This window comes from Chiroxiphia lanceolata, chromosome 9 (genome assembly GCF_009829145.1).
Source record: "Chiroxiphia lanceolata isolate bChiLan1 chromosome 9, bChiLan1.pri, whole genome shotgun sequence".
Classification (NCBI taxonomy): domain Eukaryota; kingdom Metazoa; phylum Chordata; class Aves; order Passeriformes; family Pipridae; genus Chiroxiphia; species Chiroxiphia lanceolata.
In genome coordinates, this window is record NC_045645.1 from 21,813,689 (window position 1) to 21,832,677 (window position 18,989).

At 39.3% G+C, this 18,989-nt stretch overlaps 1 protein-coding gene across 1 annotated transcript; it reads left to right on the forward strand.

Moving 5' to 3' along the window:
• The first annotated feature begins 10,957 nt into the window (after window positions 1-10,957).
• On the forward strand, window positions 10,958-16,393 carry ZNF281 (zinc finger protein 281). Its single transcript, XM_032696987.1, has one exon. It carries the CDS (start codon window positions 10,999-11,001, stop codon window positions 13,624-13,626), a length of 2,628 nt encoding a protein of 875 aa, XP_032552878.1. The 5' UTR covers window positions 10,958-10,998; the 3' UTR covers window positions 13,627-16,393.
• Window positions 16,394-18,989: the final 2,596 nt, after the last annotated feature.

Consider the following 18,989-nt stretch of genomic DNA (forward strand, 5'->3'; position numbering starts at 1 on the left):
GGAAGACATTAGTAGAAAACTGTACTCATTTCTGCCTCTTCTTCTTTTTTGCCTTTGAATGGCTCTCTGTGCACAGCCACTTTGAATGTTTTCTTGAGTGGTCAGTGAAGGTCCAATTTAAATCACACTGCACAGAGATAAATTAATTTTTAGACATGTGATCTTCTGCTTGTCATAACTTTTAAGAGCATTTTCTGATTAAATTGGCAATAGATTGAGTTGCAGAAGCTAACCTCTGTTTTTGAAAGGAGGATTTAATACCACATGCATTCAATTAATACCTTTGCATCAACACCCTACTCATAGCCTGTATCAATCCTTGAAAGCAGTAGAACAATTGTTTCTTTTCATAGTTAATTTTTAAGAATTATTCTGCTAGCTACATTTGGGACAAAGCTTCTGGCATTTAGCCCTTCTGTTCTAATCTATTTTTATTGCACCTGCCTGAGCAGCCTGATGCAGTGTTCTGCTTGACACTTTCCTGCTCCTCTTCTTGTTTGACTCTTTCCTTTTATTGTTTCGTCCTTACCTTTCCTCACAGACCTGCTGATAATGTTGCCTCCACGTTGCTTTGCATCTTATCTGGAGTGGCTGCTTTCCTTTCCTTGCTAACCGTGTGTGTAATGTTAAGGAGGATGACATTGTATGAGGAGTGGGAAGGCCAGAAAATCTTCCATGACTGTTATGGTCAACTGGAACTGAAAGAGGTGCTGCAAAGGAAAGTGAGACAATTCTTTGGAATGTAAAACTGAAATAACTGCTTTTCACAAAATATGTTCTTAAAAGACTTTTTCCTCATTTGCAAGCTAATGTAGAAATAGACCTTTATTTTTTTTCCTTACCATCTTAAATTTGCTTAACTGAATTATGAATTATTTAGTGCTGGGCAGAAATGAAAACTTGGTTCAACAGAAATGATATGTGAGCTTGCATCAAATTTTCAGACTGTTTTTCTCACAAAGAACCTTGAAAGTGTGGGTTGTTTTTTAGGTGTAAATAATTTGATTTAATATGCTCATATTTTTAAAATCCACTGTTTAAAAATACACTTTTGTAAGGCCTTTAGAAACTCCACAATGAAGCCAAATTAAATTTAAATTAAATGTTTTTATTTATTTTGCCACGACAACAGAGAACATATGCAGTTTGGGTCAATCCCGAAGCAGCAATTAATTTCAGTGCCTATTTTCAGACAGCAACTGAAAAATCAATTATTTATACAGCCCTAGAGTTCAGTGGGGTTTTTTTGTAAGGTAAAGTGCCGCAAGTTCTTTTTATTAATTATATTTGAGGTAGTGGTTTATATTTAGTGTTTCACAATTTTTTTCTAAAGGTCAATTCCATCATCAACTGAGCAGTTTAAGGCTTCATTGCAGAGCATACAGGAAAACTGCGAAGAGTCCTTCAAAGCACATAAGCACAGTGAGTTTTACTGCAACAACACATGACTGAAAGCAAAATTTCAAAGACGTGGTTAGAACCCAACATACAGCATAAATCTAAATTGTTGAGATAAGCTTGGTCATGTGTGAGGAATCAGAACCCATCGGGGCTTTCACAATCATGTAGCAGGGCTGGCTCATGAAAGAACTCAAATTGTAAACTGATCGTATTTGCTATGCAACAAAGTGAGAGAATAGAAGCATAACCCTTGGAAACTGTTTTCACAGGACTGCCTTTTCTTTATGCCTTTTTTTAATAGTGCAAGAAGGCATTTGTACCAATAACTGGACTAACAGCCTTCTCTGTACTCAGGCACAACTCCCATTTGAAAGCCTAAAGGCGCTTCTGTTAATAGAGAGTGGCAGCATCAGGAACCTAAAGTAGTAGGAAAATATGTATTTAGAGTGAGGTCTCAAATACTGTGTTTCTTTTACAGTGTATCTCCACCTCTAATCCAAACAGAATTGATCTGACGTGAAAAATGGGGGAGAGGATGTGGCACAACTGTTCAGTCACATAATAAGGAGATTAGTTCTATGGGAATAGTGTCTATCATGAATTCAGCTCACTGAAGAGAATTTAGATAGAATGCTTTTATGAGGGTTTTTTTTTTTTTTAGGCTAGTAATGAAGTCTAGGATGAATAACACTCCATCTAGAATGTGTGAAAGTATGTGTGTATTTTGACATCTTAAAGGCATATTTTAAACTATACAGGTTCTGTCTAGAGCTATAGCTTAAAAAAAATCCAACACATTAAATCATTAATCATGAGTCATTATTATTGTACGGTTTTTGTTACAGTAAAGTAAGAGTGCTTAGGATGGAGTCTGAGTAGCTGTTCCAAATGCTTCAAATCTGTGGAAAAAATTCTATTCATCTGAGTGAGCAACACTGGGGTGTTTTTTAGCTATTCCCTGGAGGTTTATAGGGCTCTGCCTATTACTTCTAAGGAACCCAACAAAAGCGTATATGGCATTCAGTATAGTTCACTGAATTTTTTCTGATGGCTACAGATTCAGAAAAGCTGTAACCTCAGATTTTAAATTACTATAAAGCAAGAAAGAGGGTGATACACAGTGGCTTCTAGTATGTGTAACAGCCTTGGGATCTTATGCAACACACCTACCTGTTTTTGTGTATAAGGTGGAGAAATACTTGCAAAATACAAACTCGTAAATGACGATAATACTAGTATTAAACTTTGACTGTGGTCTAGCTTTCTTATAGAGGTTTTACAGTGATACTTACAGTATAATCTGCTTCACTGTAATTCTAAAAGTTTCCTTTCTGAACAGGTAGATTTTTTTTTTCTCCCCTCAACTCACATCTAACAATACTGTAATGGCTGTGAGTGATCCCGACTAAACTCACTAAGCATCTTGTGAGATGCTACTAAGTGTGAGGAATACAGAATTTGGCTCAATGTGGTGTGAAACAACATTTTTTTGTACCAGGTAACACATTGCAAACAGGTTTTGTGCTTATTTGTATGTGCAATAATTTATTTTGGGTGGAGCAGATCAAGCTTTAGAATGAGAATGTAATGCACCATTTTTTCAAATACAAAAGTTTTTAAAGAGGTGTTATTATTTTAAAGAGCGTGAATTAATTGTTTGGGTGAACTAAAATCCATTTTCCTGTATGTTCCCTAGTTCAGTAAAGCAGTTGAAGAAACGTTTACAAAATTAGAAAGCACAGTTTAGTAACAGAGAAAATAATCTGAGTTGATGACAAGTACAGAGAATGGATGCAGTTGGAAGGAGTAATAAGCTGGTAAGATCAAGCAGGTAGAATGAAATTTGCAGTTCTTTCCCAGCAGCCAGTATTCTACGTACAGTGTTGTATAAACAGACATATTTTGTACAGTGGTGGAATGCAAAGGTATAGCAAGACCATGCTCTAGTATATGTTAGTTGTTTTCAGGCCACTTTATGTGTGTGTATGAACAGCAGAGTACTGAAAAAAATGGACAGAAGCATCAGTCTGCTCTCTCTCCCTGGGACTGGTGCTGTTTAGATTTTTGATGGACATGGTGATGGTGTGATTATGGTAATTATTTTATCAGAAAAAAAACAACTGGCTTCGTGTCTTGGCTATTTTATGCTCTGAAAGAATATCTTGATTTGAAAAGTATAATTCTGAAAAAAGAAGCAGAAGCAGGAAACCTTTTTACAGTATGATGTATTTCCATCCAAAAAAATGAATCCTGTAGCCCTGACTGCAATGCTTATAAGTTTATTGCAAAGGTCAAATTGTCCTCTTCAAGGACAGAGGGGAAAAAAGGACCCTGGTCACCTCAAAAAGTAGATCAACACAGGCTTGTCTAGGTGATCCAATAGGATATTGGTAGTTAAAAAAACCTGTTAGATGACATACTTACATCAGAAATTTAACACATCTGCCATATAGAAGCTTATTCTGGTTGGTTTCTTTTAAACATGAAAATTTCCTATCATCCTTTGTGCAGGGAGGTTATTGCTGACTTTATCTAAAATAAACTTCAGGCTAGGCTTACGTTTGGTGACATGGAATGCTAATTTGCTCAGGCTGTGGAGAATCTGAGCTGCTCTTTTGGTATCCTAGATCCCAGTTGTTCTACTGGCACATATTATATATAATTTCATCTAGTTATGCTCCATAGAAGTAGTTATTTCTGAGAAGGAAAGGTGCTGTAGCATCCCTGGTTACTAAGATATATGGTTGGTTTTTTTGTCATTAAGTGCTAAGAATTATGATAATAGGCCACTCATCTGGCTAAAATTAGGTTTTTCAACTATTGCTGCTCCTTTCCTTAAGTGCAGTTGAACCAGTGTTTCAAAAGTCATTGTCACTTTTTGAATAATAAAAGAAGTCTATGGATAAAAGATTGTTGTCTTTCAGGCAATTTGTTGATGATATTTTTATTATGGGACAGATTTTGCTTTGTGTACAGAACAAAGCCCAAAAACCTGTATGTGTATTTCAGTCCTTGTAGAGGTTCTTGGTGTGGACTCCAGAGTGGAACTCTAGCTATCCACCTCCACTTCTCCTGACTTTAATGGAAATATCTTTCTAATATGGCTCAGAACGAAGGAACTACCATCTGGTTCTATATGCAGCTGAGGCAAAGAGGAATTAATCTCCAAGGCCATACCAAAGAATGTGTTACAGAGTAAGTTACTGATTTGCTCTACAGTTTATTACTAACAAATTTCTGAGGATCTGTTAATTTGCATTACAAAATTCCTGCTTTGCTTTTCTTTTTTTTTTTTTAACTTCTAGGTTTTATAGGCAGAAAATCTGATTCAAAGTCACATTGTTTCCTCCTGTTTGCTAAGCTTGCAGGTACTAATTGAGTGATAACTACAAGAGCTGAAGTGGTTGCTTGTGGGACAGTGACTTTGAAATTTCACAACGGTACTGTTTCAAATGTCAGGCTTGTTAACTGTTAAAGTAAAGATTTCAAACTTCTTCAGCTATGGTAGAAAAATTTTTTAATTTGGTATCCTTTGCATTAAACCTGATGTTGTATGACAAGTTACCTGAGGCTTACAGGTTCTAGCGCTAATCTGGATTTAAATTTCTTGCCAAGATAATTTTTATTTCTTTTAGGATTACAGAAAGACTGCTTGTGTAAGATAAATTCTATTTGCAGTCTGCAGTTTCCATTTCTGCAATAGTGTTATTTTTTAATGTATGGAAAAAAAGTAGGATTAGTTTCATATAGCTGCATATGATATACTTTCTTTCTCTCTCCCATACATCACAAAATTTCTTGCAATCCAGGCTTTTTCAGTGGTGGAAATTTTTGATGTTTTAAAAGACTTATGGTTTTTATTATTATTGGTTTTATTTAGAGTATATTTAATGGGTTTTCATTTCTGCATATTTTGCTAATATGGTTTTATTTAATTCATCCTTGAAGTATTATAGGATGGATTTTAGTACTTGGGAATTCTTAAAAATTCTTTTTAATTATGTCAAACAAATGAGAGATCAAAGGCTTAAAAATGCACAGAAGGATGAAGTAATTCCACATACTCAAAAATGGGTATATTGAAAAGAATGCTGAAATTCAAAACATTGAAAGTATCAGTGTAACAGTCTCCACCACATGAAAAAGTGATTCTAATTTATTTTTTAATTTTGAATGAACTACGCTGTCTATAAAAAGGAATCTTTTAGGAAACATCACATAGTAACAGAGTGAGAGACAGATGTTAAAACTGGGGAAAGAAACTACCTGCTAAAACAATTGCCATGTAGGTTTCTGTTGCCCTAAAGCAGAATGAAGTTCTGATAAGAGTGTCAGCTTTCAGTGGTACCACCCAAATTGGAACAGATCCTGACAAACTTGCTAGAGATTAGAACTATCCATAGGCTGATTTATTCAAGATAGCAAGGACAATTCTGTTAAGACCTGCTAAATTTAAAAGCTGAGCAATCTGTTCCCACCCTGCACAGTGACAAATAGAACTGTAATTAAGCATAAAGCAGTGCTTCTCTCGCTGCAAAAGGCAGCATTCCAGCTCACCTGAAGGTTTTTGACTTCTGCTTGTGGTCCACCAAGAACACATCCTACTTTTGGATGAGACTTGGAAAATGACAGGTGTGCTTGTATGTTCTCTTTTGTCTGCATGTGGCCAGATTTTCTGTCTAGAAATCTTTACCTTTCCAAGGCATAGATGGCTTTATGCTGGATGTATATACTCCTTAGCATAATGGGGTTAGAATCCCTCTGGGTGTCCATATGTGCTGTAGGGATACAAACATTACAAATGTGCTTTCTATGCTTCTTAATGAAGGATTTTTATTATTATTATTATTTAATCCCAGCAGAAATAATAAACAGCTCTGGATAAAATTACTGGCTTGATCACAACACTGCTTAATTCCCAGAAGCCAAAGAACATCTGACCCGCCTGAGCAACTGAGGCAGCTGCTCACAGAACCACACTGCAGCCAACACCAGGGCCCACTGAAGAAACAGAGAAACTCTTGTTTTTTGTAATTAATGAGCTAAAGAAACTGAACTATCAATTCTGTAAGACCATATTATTGTTAACATTTCAAACCACCTCAGGATTTGTACCTCTTGATTTTGATCTCAGATGGACCACAAACTGTCCTGTACAATTGTTGATGATAGTGTGGTGTGGAAAATGACCCCATATTATCAGCTGTGGGTACCAAGATGTAGTAACTCATTGCAAACAATAAGTAAAATCCTTGTTGGGCTGATTCCACTGGAATAATTTATTGATGTTAAAGGACATCCCCTTTCCCTCCCCCAAGATAAAACAAGACAAAAAACTCCTAGAAGTCTCCAAGAATTAAGATAAGAATGTCCACAGCACTTCATATTTCTAACAGTTAAGTATTTAAAGGAGCTGCTATCGAGCTCAAGAAAAGCAAAAACTTGGCATGCCAATTTAAGATCTGGAATTTGTAATTATTTGTTTTGAATATGCTGTAAGATTAGCAAATATCCAAACCTAAGTAGCTAACTATTTTGTTTTCCTGGGATTTTATGAGATTCATAGACTTCAGAAGAGACTCAGAAGCAATTAAAAACATTGTTTTTTGCATATCTAGGTTAAAAAGAACATTCTGGTGTGTTGGAATTCTTGAATGTATATTCTTAAATTTTTTTTTTAGTCTTAATATCACAGCAAACAACATTGTTTGGACTGACAGTTTTGGCAAGAATTTTAACTCATGAAAATACCTGAATAACAAGAAGCATGTCATTTTACTCTCTCTTCTGGGATCAGCCTGAGAAAGGAATTTTTTTTTTTTCCCCTTGTTTTTAACAATAGTTGATTATTCCTTGCCTCTCACTATGGCATTTACCCATTGCAGCCTCTTGCCTGGCATGGAAATCCCTAAAATCCAGGGTCTTGAAATGGAGATACGAGGAAATAAAAACGTACACTTTATACGCTTTCCATTTTTAATGTATGTATACAGATCATGATCCGATTAGTAAATAAAAATTATGTATGTGTTTTACACTATTTACATTTGTATTATTGGCATTGTTTTGCAGAACATTCAGTTACGAAATGCCTGTGATGCTGCTTCTGTTGCTGTATGTTGAATAATTTGATTAATCAGCTGCCAGTTATGTTTAATGCAATTATGATGTGCTCATCTTACTTTCTATAACTTCCAATATTTACTTTATATCAGATATAACTAATTTTACTTCAGTGTAACTTTTGAGAAAGTTTCTGATATTTCTTTCCACAGTCTAAATGCAGATTTCAGATAATTCTGTGAAAGGACTCAAAATGGTCCACTAATTCTGTATTTAGAGAGATAAGTGGGATTTTATTCTACAAATAGTTTGCCTCTGAGTAATTCACTTATCTGAGTTGTCAAGCTTAGAGATTCTGGTTGTTCTGTTTACAAACAAGCTTCATGATAGAATTGTGATATATTTTATGTGAAGGCATGCTCAAAAACATAGCTGTTTATTTTTTTTTTTTAATCTATCCTTGCTTATTGATGAGTTCATTGATTTAATCTGAAAATAACTGAGAGGAAGTGTTGGGTTTTAGCTTTTTTTAAAAACTAAACAAAAGAAATTAAGCAAAAATACCCTCTCCCAAGGATTTTACTCTGGCATTGGGGAATCCATGGAAATATTACATATGAATGGTATCTCTTATTACTCCCTTCCTAATAAGGTAGTGATTTCGCTGATGAGCAAATCTGGAATGAATCCAGCTGTCTTCAAGTAATTTGCATGCTGGATTAAAAAGTTGTAGTTTCTTTGCTATTCAAATGCAGTTTCTTATCAGAATATATTTTCTGTCTGAAAGTCGAGTTTTTTTGCTTGACATACTCATGTGGCCAATTTAAATATTAGTATTACAAGTTAGGGTCATTTTACAAATAAATTTAAAAATGTTATAAGCCCAAGGTGAATCTGAGTTATGGAAGCATTTTCATAGCAAACTATATATTTTACATTTTATTTCCATTTGCTATTCTGTTCTTCCTGGTAATTTGACTGTGTTTTTCAGGATTCTATCTGCAGATTGCATGAACCAGTAATAAGTTGCATCGTTAACTCAGATCCTGGAAACATATCCTTCACTAAGGTGAAAACATTCAGAGAAACTCACTGAAGTAAATGTTTTGTTTGTTTTTAGCTTGTTTTGTCTAATAATAGGCCAATTTGAAGCAAGCTGTTAAAAGAATTCGGTGATTCATGTATGCTATGTGCTTACGTGCATTATTTTTTTCTTCTGTCCTTATACATCTCTTACTTTCTTCCTATTTCAAATTTCTAAAATAATTAGATGGCGTGTATACATTTGTCCATACATAAACAGGAGTAGTGTAAAATTTGGTACTATATATTTTCCTAATTTCACTTTTTAAAAAAATAAATATCAGAAGTAGAGGTGTTTACTCCTTCTCAGCTTGCTTTGGCATCTTCGTGTTTTCACTTTTTAAAATAAATTTATTTTGTTGGTCTTTTGTTTGAAAGAGCACTCATATAAAATTAAATTTTCTAATTAATGTTATAGATCCTTTGATGCTAAGTTTCTCATTTCCGAACAGTTGAATATCACAATATAGTTGATGCACTCCCGTGTTATGAAATAAATGCTCAAGGTACAGCTGATAATGTTGAAAAATAGAAAAATAAATTGACCTTGATGAAGTGTGTCTTCTTTTGTCTGTTCCCAGGAAAGTTTATTTCAGGTATTTCTACTGCTGAAATGATTAGAGTTAACAGCTTTTTCCCTCCATTTTATTTTACAGGGTCTCTTCATCTTCCTGATATATGGGGTGTACAACACAGAGGTAAGTCTGCTTGGAGTATCTCAAGGCTGACAGAGTGAATGAGAGAAATGACAGGTTTCTTATCTTGATAACTGAGGGACAAAGTTGGCTTTCCATACGAGTGTCCTACTGCCCTTCATGCTTGGACTAGCTTATATGCATCCCAGCTTACCATTAAACACTGACACCCTGAATAAAGGGACAGACTCATTTCTCACAGGCATTGACTAATATTTTACTGCTGCTTTAAGTTTTTTGAATTCCTGGTCTGTCTTTTAGCTAAACCCGACAGTCCTAAACTGGCATAATCTAATGTACATTTTGAAATTAACTGTTAGTTTACATGCTATGTAGAGGACACTGAATTTAAATTATAAAAGGAACAAGTTTTACTTACTCAACAAAATTTTGAAGTAAAGTACAGAAATGGCATTGAATTCCTTTTTTAAGATCAGTTAGATGTGTTTAAGATTTTAAAATCTGACCCAGGGCTTTGTACCAGTTAGGACTATGAACAGTGTTTCCTATTTGCAGGCTCATCAGTCATAAAGGGAATTATTTTTGGCAGATAAAGCATAAAAATCATAAGGAATTTATCCATGTTGTACAACTACTTCCATTATGTTAATAAGAATTAGTTCTCCTGATTAACCAAAATAAGCTGCTATTTCAAAATAACAATTTTATTGCATTTCCATTATAAGGATGAATTATTTCCGTACATATAACGAAACCAGTGAGCATTATCGGTGTGGGTCTTGCTGTAACAGTGGGCCCAGAATGCTGTACGTGGGGTCCAGTGCTTGGGGCAGGGGCTGTGCTGCGGGTGGGGTGTCCCAGGCAGCCGGGGCCAGGTGTGCAGCGGATGCTCCCGTGGTGTGTTCTGCTCTGGGAAACGGGGACGTGTGGGAAAATCCTCCCCAGTTTATGCCCGGGGAGGATTCCCAACGCAAGGCGCACCGGCGGCGTGGGAGCAGCGTGTGTCGGATACATTGCCCGATGGCTACATTGGACTAAAATACTTCTTACTGGTAGCGTTTCACTTGTGGGAGCGGAGCGGCTTCACTAACGCCGTGGCGGTACGTGCAGCCGAAGGCACTGGTTTGGGCTCAAACAGCCACACAGTGGGGCCTTTGTTAACCATGTTCAGTTTCAGCATCGCGGCGGCTCCTCCGGCGGAGCCGACACCGACGCCGAGCCCGCAGCCGCTGCCCGTGTCGGCGCTTTGCGCGGCGTGACCGGCGCTGCCGCGCCCTCGCGGGGCGGCACCTGCGCTGCGCCCGCGGGCGGTGCCGGTCCCGTTATCCGGCCGTGCGGGGCGGGGGCCGCCCGTAGCCGTCCCGGCCGTGCGGCGGCGGGTCCCGCCCGGCCCAGCGATGCCGCCCGGCTCGGCCTGGCCCTGCCCGCGCCCCCCGCGCCGCCCCCCAGCCCCCGCCCCGCGCCTGCGCGCCCGCGGCCGGGCGGCCAAGCGCCGCCAGCGCTCCCAGCGTGCCGCGCGGCGCGCATGTGCGGCGGGGCGGGCGCTGCTAATTCCATTGTGGAGCGGACGCGGCGATATTTGTAACTGGCGGCGGCGGCGGGAGCCGTGAGTGCAGCCGGGCCGGGGCCGCCGCGGGCGCGGGACGGGAGCCGGCAATGCGCCCAGGCGGCGGCTGCGGGGCCGCCGCGGGAGCCGCCCGCTGAGCCAGCGCGGTCCGGCGGGCGGGCGGGTGCGGGCGGCGGGTCCCGCAGCCCCTCTGGGCCGCGCCTCCTCTCCGGCCCGCCTTCCCGGGGGATGAAACTCGGCAGCGGCTTCCTCGGCGGCGGCAAGAGGGCGGCGGCCATGGAGCCCACGTTCCCCCCCGGCATGGTGATGTTCAACCACCGCCTGCCCCCGGTCACCAGCTTCGCCCGGGCGGCCGCGCCCCCCCCGCCGGCCCAGCACCCCCCGCAGTGCGTGTTACCTCCGGCCGCCGCCGCCGCTTCCTCCACGGCGGGCGAGCCCCCGGCGCCTCCGCCCCCGCAGGACGTGACTTTCAAGAAGGAGCCGGCGGGGGCTTTCCCCTCCGCACCCTCCTCGCAGAGGAGCCCCTGGGGCTTTCTGCAGTCCCTGGTGAGCATCAAGCAAGAGAAGCCCAGCGAGCAGGAGGAGGAGGAGCAGCAGCAGCCGCAGCACCATCACCACTACGGGGGGCTCTTCGGGGGAGCGGCGGAGGAGAGACCCCCTGGCCTGGGCGGCGGCAGCGGCGAAGGAGCCGGCCAGAGCGTGATCCAGGACCTCAGCCTTCTTCACCACCTGCACCAGCATCCCCACCGAGACTTGCTGCTGACCGGCAGAGGCGAGGGCGCCCCAGGGAGTGCGGGTGAGCCAAAGCACGACGCCCAGGTCAAGAAGGCAAAGAGGCCAAAGCCAGAAACTCAGGGAATCAAAGCCAAGCGGAAGCCAAGCGCTTCATCCAAACCCCCCCTGGTGGGAGATGGGGAAGGTGCCGTTGCGTCCCCCAGCCAGAAACCTCACGTCTGCGAACACTGCAGTGCTGCCTTCAGGAGTTCCTATCACTTACGCAGGCACGTGCTCATCCACACCGGGGAGAGGCCTTTCCAGTGCAGCCAGTGCAGCATGGGCTTTATCCAGAAGTACTTACTGCAGAGACACGAGAAGATCCACAGTAGAGAGAAGCCTTTTGGGTGTGACCAGTGCAGTATGAAGTTCATCCAGAAGTACCACATGGAAAGACACAAGAGGACGCATAGTGGAGAAAAGCCATACAAATGTGACACTTGTCAGCAGTATTTTTCAAGGACTGATAGACTGTTGAAGCACAGAAGAACATGTGGTGAAGCCATAGGTAAAGCAGGGCCTGGAATGGAGCCTGGATCATCAAACAGCATGGGTAGCTTGGCTGCATTGTCTCAGGGAAATACAAGTTCCTCAAGGAGAAAAAGTAAAACAAAAAGTACATCCACTGAAAACAAAGGAAACAAGTGTAGCAGCAAAATAGCTGAATCTCAAGTTACAAGTAATGTGGCCATGCCAAGTTATGCAGTTGATATTCCTATTGTGTCTTCCAGTGGTGGTCTAGTTGGCACAGGCATAGAAGAACTTCAGAAAAAGGTGCCAAAATTGGTCTTGAAAAAAGCAAGCAGAAAACAGGCAGACAAAAATTACCTTAACTTTGTATCACCACTGCCAGATATTTTGGGGCAAAAACCACTGTCTGGGAAACAGAGTGGCTCTCTGGGCCTAGTAGCCAATACCGGTGTAGAAACTATTGGCCTTCTCCAAAGTACAGGTGGTAAACCGGGTCAAATAAGTAGCAATTACGATGATGCCATGCAGTTTTCCAAGAAAAGAAGATACTTACAAACTGCAAGCAGTAACAGTGCCTTTTCACTTAATGTTGGACACATGACTTCCCAGCAGTCCGTCATCCAGTCTCCAGGTGTTAGTGTTATGGATAACGAAGCTCCTTTATCTCTCATTGATTCAGCATCTTTAAACAGTGAAATAAAGTCTTGCCACGACAAGTCTGGTATTCCTGATGAAGTCTTACAGAGCCTTTTGGACCAGTATTCTCACAAATCAGAAGGCCAGAAAGAAGATCCTTTCAGTATAACTGAACAGCGTGTGGACTTGCACACCTCAGGAGAACATTCAGAGATGGTTCAGGAGGAAAACTTGAGCCCTAACTCTCAAACAGTTTCAAATGATAAGGCAAGCATGTTGCAAGAATACTCAAAATACCTCCAACAAGCCTTTGAAAGAACAACCAATAGCACTGGTTTTGCTTTTGGACCCAGTTTCCAGTTTGTTAGCTTGTCTTCGACTCTCCATAACCACACTCTGTTTCCAGACAAACAGATATACACTACATCTCCACTTGAGTGTGGCTTCAGCCAATCTGTTACCTCAGTATTGCCAACTGCATTGCCAAAACCTCCATTTGGGATGTTGCTTGGATCTCAGCCAGGCTTTTATTTGTCTGCTTTGGAGGCTTCACATCAACAGTTGACTCCTTCTCAAGAGCTGGATGATCTCATTGATCCGCAGAAAAACTTAGAGACTTCGTCTAACTACCAGTCAGCATCTCAGAAACTGACTGGCCAGAAGGAACAGAAAAATATAGAATCCTCAACGAGCTTTCAGATCCCATCTCAGGAGTTAACTAGCCAGATAGATCCTCAGAAGGACATAGAGCCTAGAGCAACCTACCAGATCGAGAACTTTGCACAAGCGTTTGGTTCTCAGTTTAAGTCGGGCAGCAGGGTGCCAATGACTTTTATCACTAACTCTAATGGAGAAGTGGACCATAGAGTAAGGACTTCAGTGTCAGATTTCTCAGGGTATACAAATATGATGTCTGATGTAAATGAGCCATGTAGTACACGAGTAAAAACCCCAACCAGCCAGAGTTACAGGTAAGGTCCTGACTGACTAGGCTGTGGGGTCTTCTTAATGTAATTTGTTTTACTTTGACAACACTGCCATTGGAATGTTTCTACACGGTCCTATTAAGAATAATGTAACATGCCCTTTCAATGCAACTTTTCATATTTAGTTTATTTTGTTAGTGTGATTTTTTTTTTAGCTCTGTTTATTATGGTTTTTAATCAAAAATCAATAGTTTAAAATAGTGTTTTTGTTCAAGTGACAATGTTTAGCAATCAAATTTACATTGTGTAGATTGTCAGGGAATAGCCCAAAAGTTTAAAATGCAAAAAATTAACTTTTTTCCTAGGACTGAGGTTTATTCTAATTGCTTTACTCTCAGGAAAGTGTAATGAAGCATGGGAATTCTATGCACCGTTAGTGTATTGGAACTTCCAGTGATGACAAATATATATCTCAGCTTTTTGAGGAAGGGATCTATGACATTTCAAATTGCTGTTTTTTATGTTGGTTGATCTGAAAGAATTTTGCTACCTAAATCTTGTTGTTTTTAAAGTACTCCTGTTCTTCCAGGTGACGCTCATTCCAGGCAGGTGGAGCAAATACTCTTGGGTCTGTAGGATGAGCCCAGCACGGTAGCTTTAATCTGAACAGTAATGTCCCCAGAACTTCTGCATGAGACTGTAATTCTGTAAAGAGATTCTGTTGACACAAACCATGAGAACAAATGTGTGCATCTGGTTCATGTCATTAGAACCCCAACTTGAAACTACAGTCGTAATCCAGATAATTATTTATTATACATGGTTCAAAAAAGTCCATCTCTTGCTCTTCCCCTTTTTCATGTTCTTTTAGTGTAAAAGGGTCCCTCTATTTTATTGCGTTCCTGGTTCCTCTGGACTTGGTCTTGGTGGTCCCCTCACCCTTTTCTTTCCCTTATTCCCCACTCACTCTCTCACCCCAACTTAATAGCTAGCATTTAAAAAGATTTACATTCCAGAAAGTGCATATCTTACGATGTGCTTTCTGATGTCTTAAGACATCAGATGATGAACAATGAACACCCACATGTTTTAGAACTATGTCGAGGTTTCCATGTACAATAAGAAATAATATACTCCCAATTGTACATACTAAGGCCCTTATCCTGCATCAGGATCAGCTAACACGGACCCCTGTGCCCAGCTGGGTACCAGTGGTGTCACTGAAGCTCTTTACAGAGAGAGGGGCTTGCAGCAGTTCATCATGGCAGGCTTTTAGGGCCTAAGGCTGCAATTCCATCAAAGGCTTCTGGTGATGACATCAACTACAAAAGTAGAACTTGAGTGGCTTGTTAATATCAACAGAACTTTTCTTTGGAATTATTGCCTTACTTTATGTATATTTTGTGGTACATTATTTATTATATGTGAATCCTGATTAATGCCTGTGGAGCCATGGAAACCTGCTAGAAATACTGGTGGCCATTCAAAGCTGCTGAAAGGCAGTGGCACTGCTCTAAACCACTTTTTGCAAATGTATTTTTTAATTAGTTTTTTAATGTAATTTTGGTGATGTTTATGATGATGGTTTTTTATGTACTCTTGGTGATGTTTCAGTCTTACGTACTTTTCTGTTGTCAGGAAGGTACCAGTGGTTGTTTGCAGTCTTATTGTGTAATCAGCCTATTACAGGCTTCCATGTATAATAAAGTTATTAACATTGTGCAAGTGTAAAACACTTCTGGTTATGAAAGTGGTGTATTATTAAAGGAATTGTTACAAAAATCCTGGGTAATTTCTCCTGTTGTCCCTCACCACTAAGAATTGAAACCTGAGCCCACTCGTGATCTCTTTTAGTAGTAAGTGTCTTTTTTTTTTTTCCCCTCACTAATCTAGAGTTTGTTCTCATAGAGTCCGTGTAACTCCATTAACTTTTTATTTATACTTGATTCTGTATTTCATGCTGTTTCAGTTTAAATAAGCAAACAACAACTGTTCTTTACTCACAGAACCCAGCCGGTCATCGGGGATGGAATAGTCCGTAACCACTGTGTTGGCTTTTTGAGTACCTTTTCTTTTGTTTTACAGAGGTTATAATTTACGTTCTTTATATTGTGTGTAGTAGAAGTTGCATATGTATTGTTCTGGCTGTTTGCTTTAACTTAATAAAACCCATTATTCACAAAATCATTAAGGTATCACTTCTATTATCCAGTCACACTTGAGAACCTATTAGGGAAACATTAGGAGATTAAATTTTGAGAAGGAATAATATAACTTACTGGCATGTTTTCAGCTTATTCTCTTCAGTTTCCTTTTGAGTCAGATAATCTGAATGTGCTATTTTAGAAACCAGGGCTCTGGTTTTCTCTCACACCTTTAGCTTAGCAAAACTGAGCAAATTTCCTGAAGTTAAAATGTTCATACAGCCTCATCTTTTCAAATCTGTAGTTTTGGTTAAAAAATACCTAAATTGCGTGTTGTTAACTTCAAGACTTTTTATAATTGCTGGAAATTCAGAATGACACGTATGTAATATAATTTCATTCAAGATAAAGATTGTAGAAGGTTCTCTATCTGCTTTTTGGGGAGGGTTTTTGGTTGTGGTTCCTCCCCCCCCCCAGGCTAACTTGTGCATTCTAAAATGCCCAGTAATAGTACTGTAGCAAAATAGTTAAAAGCATTTTAGATTATCTGAAGATAGTTTGTGGATTTACTTAATCTGTATTTTTCTTCAACTTTGCATGTGAATTTGAATCAAGACAGTGACAGATGAGAAAAATGCTTGGCATGTTGAAAAATGGCAAAAACTTTATAAGGTAAATATGGAAAAATGTCTAATATTCAGAACATTGCTAAGAATCATTTAAAAAAATCTGATGGAAACAGTGGAATTTTGCACAGTTTAGCAGTCATTCAAAAATGTTTCTAAATAGAGCAAAACTAAATATTTTCCTACTTCAATATGGAGTTCAAATTTTTTTCTCTTTAAATAATGAAGGTTAAGGAAATGTTAAAATTGCATAGAAATCGGGCTATGGCTTTGCCTGCTACATATTAGAAAACTACATAGTAAGTAGTAGTTAACCCACATGAACTAAAATGTTATTTGGGGATGTGGCAGTGAGAGATGGAAAGGGAAAGCAAAATGGCTCTTTATTTCAAGGTTTGTTCATTGTTGTTTCTAAAGAAATTATAGGAGGAGAATGATAACCTGGTTCCTACCACTAACAGGGTTGCAAAGAAGAATTGATAATATGTGATGATAGAAAATTGTGCATAAACTGTTACAATTCCTCTTTCAGTAGCTCACATAACATGTTTTTGCTTTGGAAAAGTGCATTATGGTACCTTGAATTGTGAATGCATCTCTGTGTCCTGGGCCACTGAAAATGCATGTCTGACCCACCTGCAGATGATACAGAAGAACTAAGTAACATTTGACTTAGCTCCTGAATTACTTAAATTGGACACAGTCTTGTGGGTGAAATGTTAGAGTGACAAACAGAAATGAAAGCAGGATGAAAAAAAGGTGAAAGTAGAACGGTGTGAAAGGTGGTTGCAATTTCAGATTTATGGACTACTGATGAAGAAAAGCTGCCTGATGCCTCATAGAGCCCTTGAGAAGGTATTGGAATAATTCAGTGTATTCTATCAGCGGTTTTTGATGTTTCAATTGTTTGGTCTTTCCCCACCCCCAGTATTATATGCTTGATAACAGTGTAATTGTCTGAATGATGCTTCTGCTGTTTTTTCTCCCCAGCGACTAGAAATCAGCCTTGTTCATGTCAAGTTGGTGTTGTGACTGTGGAAATGTTTGTTATACCCAAAAAGATACTTGTGACAATGTTTAAGTTACTAACTCTGTGTTCTAGCATGTGTCCACGGGAATCAGGTCACTTTAAAATGAAAGATACTGTTTACAGCCCCTGCTGATTACCAGCTTTAAACATTTGAGCTGTAATTTTCTGGGCTCTGTCTGTCTCATGCTCTATGCACTATCTCTGGGAAACTTCTGCAAAAATTGCTCACATATTTCCTAAAATTAGATTAAGGAAGAAAACTTTCTTGTTACACTGGTGCTTTCATCCCATGCTTCTTCAAAAACAAATTAGAATCATCTCCCCACAAGCTAGGACTCTAGACTAGGTTGGTGGATATCCTTTGTTGAATCACTGTTCTTGAAACCTGATAATAATTAAGTTTTTGAAAATGCTTTTACATTCAGAGATTTGAAAGTTTGGCAGCTCTGTCTCCAAAGATGACCACTCTAGGATAAGAGTCAGGCTGTTACAATCATTTAGTGTGTTAGTCCATGTGGCAGTCTTCAGTGTGTGTACATGGGTACATGTGTTGCATATTGTCAGGTTGGAATCTGTTTTCCCACTGCTTATATGAACTGTAGTGTCTTTTAATATTCTTCTCAAGTGATTTTTGTGCAATTTTTTTCTTTGTACAAAGACTTAGGAAAATATGGTTTAGTATTGTATACAGCATTTGGAACACAGGGTATATACCCTGCTTACCAGATGAGCAACTGTCCTACACTTCATTGTCTATGCTGTTAGAAACATATTTCTTGTGTAACCTTTTTCACTGGTAGTTAAACCCCAGGTTTATTTCAGTGTTGTTTGCTTTCTCACATGTTAGAAAAGAAAACAAATATATTTTGCCATATCCATATACTGATATTCTAATATTATGGGGTTTATAGATATACATTTACCTTTGGATGCCCAGTTTCCTTTTGATACCTATGACCTGGAGGGATAAGTGCTGACATTTCATCTCTGTGACACTGATTGTATTTGAGTTCCTTGGTATAAGATCTCTGTGTTACAACAGCAAGGTGGTGTTGCTTGGATAAAATTCTCTGTAATCATGTCATCAGTCTGTTATAATGTACATTCAGGGTGGAGTGAATTGAGGATTAAAGAGAAGATTTAGTTCTGGCTTTTTTTTAAACTTTCACAATCTTTATAGTAATGCAAATTTTTGTATATAGCATACTACTATATGTTCATATTAATGCTTCTCAATATTTTGCTTTTAATAAATTTCCAATGGATTTGGTAATTTTAAACCTAAGGCTGTCCTAAGTAGTGGTAGGATTTTACACTAGAAAGATGTCTGTCTACTTGGCAACCTGCTCCGAAATTTGATAAAATATTATACAGCCAGACTCAAAATGAAGAAAGAATTAAGAACTAATTTAAGAATGTATTTCTTTGATTATTTTAATATACTCTATCTTACCTTAAAATGTATATTAAATAGCCTCTTATTTAGTGCTACAACTCTCAAAACATTCTGTGAGGTAATGAGGCATATAATGGTCACTATGTAAGATCTACCACAAGCATCAGATATTTTGTAGTAGCTCATGTGCCACCTTTGATGCTAAAACCTGCTTTA

What these genes read in the sequence shown, in the direction of transcription:
- ZNF281 (XM_032696987.1), top strand. Translation starts at nt 10,999, where the DNA reads ATGAAACTCGGCAGCGGCTTCCTCGGCGGCGGCAAGAGGGCGGCGGCC.